The following is a 5,102-nucleotide window of genomic DNA, read 5'->3' on the forward strand; positions in this document are numbered from 1 at the left end:
TTAACGCCAAAAATAAGGGTGAAACTAGAAATACTACATAAAATAATACATAATTATTGAAAAATTGCAAAAATCATGTTTATTAATAAAGATTGGAATATGTATTATATCTCAAATTGACGCTGAACCTTAATAGTTTATGTTAGTATATAAAAATAATAAAGTGTGATTGCAATAATTGCGAGAAATACTGACATAAACAAAAAATTGCAAAATTGCGATATACGAGAACGTGTCATGATAACTAAAAATTTCAAAAATGCATATTATCTTTATTTGTAAGGGCTGGACCACGTAGTATATCTCAAATTGATGCTCAAGCATTCTAGTTAATGTAAATGTATAGAAATAATAAGGTTAGATTGCAATAATTGCGAGAAATGTTGACATAAACAAAAAATTACAAAATTGCGATATTCAAGAACGTGTCATGATAACTAAAATTTCAAAAATGCATATTATCTTTATTTGTAAGGGCTGGACCACGTAGTATATCTCAAATTGATGCTCAAGCATTCTAGTTAATGTAAATGTATAGAAATAATAAGGTTAGATTGCAATAATTGCGAGAAATGTTGACATAAACAAAAAATTGCAAAATTGCTATATACGACAACTTGTCAAAAAAATTAGAAATTTCAAAAAATCATACCATATTTATTGCTAAAGATAGGAAGACGTATTATATCTCAAATTGATGCTCAAACATTCTAGTTTATGTTAATATATAGAAATAATAAGATGTGATTGTAATAATTGCGAGAAATATTGATAGAAACAAAAAATTGCAAAATTGCGATATACGAAAACGTGTCATGATAACAAAATATTTCAAAAATGCATATTATCTTTATTTGTAAAGACTGGACCACGTAGTATATCTCAAATTGATGCTTAAACATTCTAGTTTATGTTAATATATAGAAATAATAAGGTTAGATTGCAATAATTCCGAGAAATATTGACATAAACAAAAAATTGCAAAATTGCGATATACGAGAACGTGTCATGATAACTAAAAATTTCAAAAATGCATATTATCTTTATTTGTAAGGACTGGACCACGTAGTATATCTCAAATTGATGCTTAGACATTCTAGTTTATGTTAATACATAGAAATAATAAGGTTAGATTGCAATAATTGCGAGAAATGTTGACATAAACAAAAAATTGCAAAATTGCGATATACGAGATCATGTCATGATAACTAAAAACTTCAAAAATGCATATTATCTTTATTTGTAAGGGCTGCACCACGTAGTATATCTCAAATTGATGCTCAAATATTCTAGTTTATGTTAATATATAGAAATAATAAGGTTAGATTGCAATAATTGCGAGAAATATTGACATAAACAAAAAATTGCAAAATTGCGATATACGAGATTGTGTCATGATAACTAAAAACTTCAAAAATGCATAGTATCTTTATTTGTAAGGACTGGACCACGTAGTATATCTCAAATTGATGTTCAAATATTCTAGTTTATGTTAATATATAGAAATAATAAGGTGTGATTGCAATAATTCCGAGAAATATAGACAAACAAAAAATTGCAAAATATCGTCTATTATAAATGAGTTTTTCCAAAAATTTTCCCGTTATTGGTAGAATGGATATAAGGTGATAGTTGTTTACAAGGCATCGATCGCCAGACTTAAAATTAAAGAAATTTTTTTTACGAATGAATCATTTTAACGAAACCATAAAAATTCTTTTCAACAGTACGTTTCCAAAATACATCGTCGGAAATGTTCGTATTATAAAAGAATTTAGCGATAGCTTTTATCACACTCTAATATTAGTCAAAAAATGCCAATCCAATTACAAATTTTTGTACACGTTAATAAAGCGAAATTTTTCCACCAAAAATCGTATAAATATTGCAGAATTCGACGATTTCCAATCAGAATTTGTTCTAACTTCAAATCCTCACGATGGATTTGAAAAACAGTGTAATCATTATTTATATTTTATTTATGAGGTGAGTTTAGCTTTCCAATAATAACATAAAATCGATTTATTCTATTTGTTATAGTGTTCATGTATCACGTAGTGAGCAAACATTTCCTGAGGGGTTTAAATTTGGCGTTGCATCTTCAGCTTATCAGGTTGAAGGAGGTTGGAATGAAGGTGGGAAAGGCGAGAGTATTTGGGATAGATTAACCCACGGAAAGCCCAAAAAGATTAAAGACCGATCCAACGGCGATATATCTTGTGATAGTTACCACAAGGTGTTTGAAGATGTGCAACTCTTAAAAGATATGGATGTTGATTTTTATAAATTTTCGATTTCCTGGCCTCGAATCCTACCAAATGGGTACACTGACGTAATCAGTACCGATGGAATTAGATATTACAATGATTTGATAGACGAATTAATCGCGAATGGTATCAAACCTGTTGCAACAATGTTCCACTGGGACTTGCCACAACTGTTACAAGAAAAAGGGGGATGGATGAATGAAAAAGTAATCGTTGCTTATGAAGATTACGCTAATCTTTTATTTTCAATTTATGGAAATAGAGTGAGAGATTGGATTACGTTTGAAGACCCTGCAATGTTTTGTTTTGACCCGTATTTCCAACAGCCTTCGTTTGCTGATGGGCTGAAGGAGGAAGGAAATGTTGGCTATCTTTGTGCTCACGCCATTTTGAAAGCCCACGCAAGAGTTTATCGATTATATCATTTTAATTATAGAGAAAGACAACATGGACGAATTGGTATTTCTTTAGGATCTTCGTGGTATGAACCTGGTCTCCGAGGTGATTCTGACGACGATTTAAGTGAATTAGCTATGGAAATTGAGGTAATTTTTAAAACATTAAACATTTTTTGACATATTAATCATTAATTATTTAGTTGGGTTGGTTTGCTCATCCAATTTTCTCGCGAGTTGGAGATTACCCAAAATCGGCATCTGAACAATTGCAGCTTTTCAGTCGACAAATACAAATGACTACATTTAAAGTACCAGAATTCGAATCAGCTGATATTGAGCTTTTGCGAGGAAGCGCAGATTTCTTCGGATTGAGTCACTTCACGACGAAACTTTGCGACGTTAGCCTCCCAAAAACGAGTTCCGAAGGAACCCCTTTGTTTGCAATTGATTTTTGCTCCCAAAAGCAATCATGGGAAAATGGTACGTCTTCATGGCTTAAAGTTGTGCCGTGGGGAATAAGAAAAGTGTTGAATTGGATTAAAAAAGAATACGACAACCCGGAAGTTTTTATAACGGCGAATGGATTCTCCGATGATGGGGAAGAGAACGATTGTCGCAGAGTCCATTATATGAACGTAAATTAATATAAACATTTTCTTCATAAATTTGTCATTATTTAATTTTAGTCTTATTTGGAAAATGTTCTCGTGGCTATTCAAGCGGATGGGTCTCATATTTCTGCTTACACAGTTTGGAGTTTTATGGACAATTTCCAATGGTATCAAGGATACACGTAAGAAATTTAATTATTTATAATGAGGCTAGTTAAATTTAATTTTTTTTTATATTTCAGTGAAAAGTTTGGTCTTTATAGTGTTGACTTTGATTCTATAGATAGATCTAGAGTGGCTAAATTATCTTCATTGGCGTATACCAACATTATTAAACTAAGAACAATTGATTGGGATTTCAACCCGGAAGGTTTCAAGTCGTGCAAATGGGGATTATCTAACGGGACTGTTCTTCTGGATTAATTCTTCAATTGAATCATTTATATTATGTTATTTAAAATTGTTTGAAACTTTAAATCATTGAATAAGCAGCATTAAATTTTGCATTTTTATTACAACAGATAGCAGAATTAAGCAGAATTTCTGATCAATTTGATTTGATCTGCTTCATATTCTCCAACATCTCTACAACACCAAATAGGGAGAAAATAATTGTGCCAATTTCTTTAGAAACTCAATTATCCTTGAATTTTCGTAAATTTCGAAATAAGCAGAATATCTCATTACTTTACTACAACCCAACCTAACCACCCAACCTAACCTCAATCAATATCTTAAGCACTTCTGCTTTTACATCATCCGGTCCCGTCTCTTATATATCGAGCTGCTTTTGACATGGCCAAACCTTTCGACTCCATTTCCTGAACATCTATTATAACACTTATGAGGCGCAATAACATCAGATGACAAAATCCATCTCCTACCCTATGTAACCTTCGCAGTAGATCAACTTTTTGCTCAACATCAGCTAAAATGTCAAGGAAAACTACTAACTCAAAGCGTTCCTATTTAGCATAGCTGTTGAGGTTGGATGATGGTTTAAATCGTTTCCTAAATTGGTTTTATCAATGAGATGGTCAACGACTTGATGTAACTAGAGGAGAAAGATATTGACACGTCTAACACTATGAACATGGTAATGTGATTTAAATTATAATTTATTTGATTTGAGAAATATTTTGAAAATGACATTTTAGTGTAGGTATGCAACTCATATCACATCTCGAATCATACGTTATTTATTTCATTTACAACTTAAGCGGTTAAATAACTATATCTAAATATATATATATATATACATATAAATATGTACAGTTATATATATATATATATATACACAGTTTTTTATACATAAAAAGAAATTAATTACAGAAACCTGTAAATACGGTGCAAATTTAACTGCCTACTTTCAGGCTGCAAGTTACAATAAATCTAATGTAATCCTAAAAATAATCGTAGTTTTTATTTAAACCACAATTTTTTATTTACAAAGCATTTTAAATTATCTATTATTAATAATTGATTTCATTTATTTATTTTAAATATTTACTTTGATTATTATAATTATTTCCCGACTCTTTCTAATAATCCAATTTAAAAAATAAATTATAGTATGAACAGGAAAATCCTCCCTCCTCTTTCCACCTTATGACTCATCCACACACAATCATCCAACGCTACCAAACAGACACCACCCTCTATAACACCCCTTTAAAATTTCTAAGGCCTACTGTGTCGTGAAAATCGATCTGGTCGCCGAGAGACTCTGCAATATCTCCATTTCCGTTCAACCCCCATTTCTCATATAACATCATCTTTCTCGGTTACAGGGTGAGAAAGAAAATTTGAAATTTAGGGGATGAACG

At 31.1% G+C, this 5,102-nt stretch overlaps 2 protein-coding genes across 2 annotated transcripts in view; one reads left to right on the forward strand and one right to left on the reverse strand.

Annotated features, from left to right (window-relative positions):
* Positions 1–5,102, reverse strand: part of LOC111426089 (protein 5NUC-like) — a 43,284-nt gene that overhangs the window by 11,240 nt on the left and 26,942 nt on the right. The window lies entirely within an intron of this gene.
* LOC111426716 (myrosinase 1-like) lies at positions 1,688–3,775 on the forward strand. The gene is made up of 5 exons (XM_071195810.1): positions 1,688–1,986; positions 2,041–2,812; positions 2,866–3,300; positions 3,352–3,458; positions 3,519–3,775. The coding sequence occupies exons 1-5, from the start codon at positions 1,940–1,942 to the stop codon at positions 3,697–3,699; spliced, it is 1,542 nt and encodes a 513-aa protein (XP_071051911.1). The 5' UTR covers positions 1,688–1,939; the 3' UTR covers positions 3,700–3,775.

The sequence above is a fragment of the Onthophagus taurus genome, chromosome 5 (assembly GCF_036711975.1).
Source record: "Onthophagus taurus isolate NC chromosome 5, IU_Otau_3.0, whole genome shotgun sequence".
Classification (NCBI taxonomy): domain Eukaryota; kingdom Metazoa; phylum Arthropoda; class Insecta; order Coleoptera; family Scarabaeidae; genus Onthophagus; species Onthophagus taurus.

What these genes read in the sequence shown, in the direction of transcription:
- LOC111426716 (XM_071195810.1), top strand. Translation starts at nt 1,940, where the DNA reads ATGGATTTGAAAAACAGTGTAATCATTATTTATATTTTATTTATGAG. An exon ending in AATTAGCTATGGAAATTGAG is followed by an intron (nt 2,813 to 2,865) that starts GTAATTTTTAAA and finishes TTAATTATTTAG; the next exon opens with TTGGGTTGGTTTGCTCATCC. An exon ending in CAATGGTATCAAGGATACAC is followed by an intron (nt 3,459 to 3,518) that starts GTAAGAAATTTA and finishes TTTATATTTCAG; the next exon opens with TGAAAAGTTTGGTCTTTATA.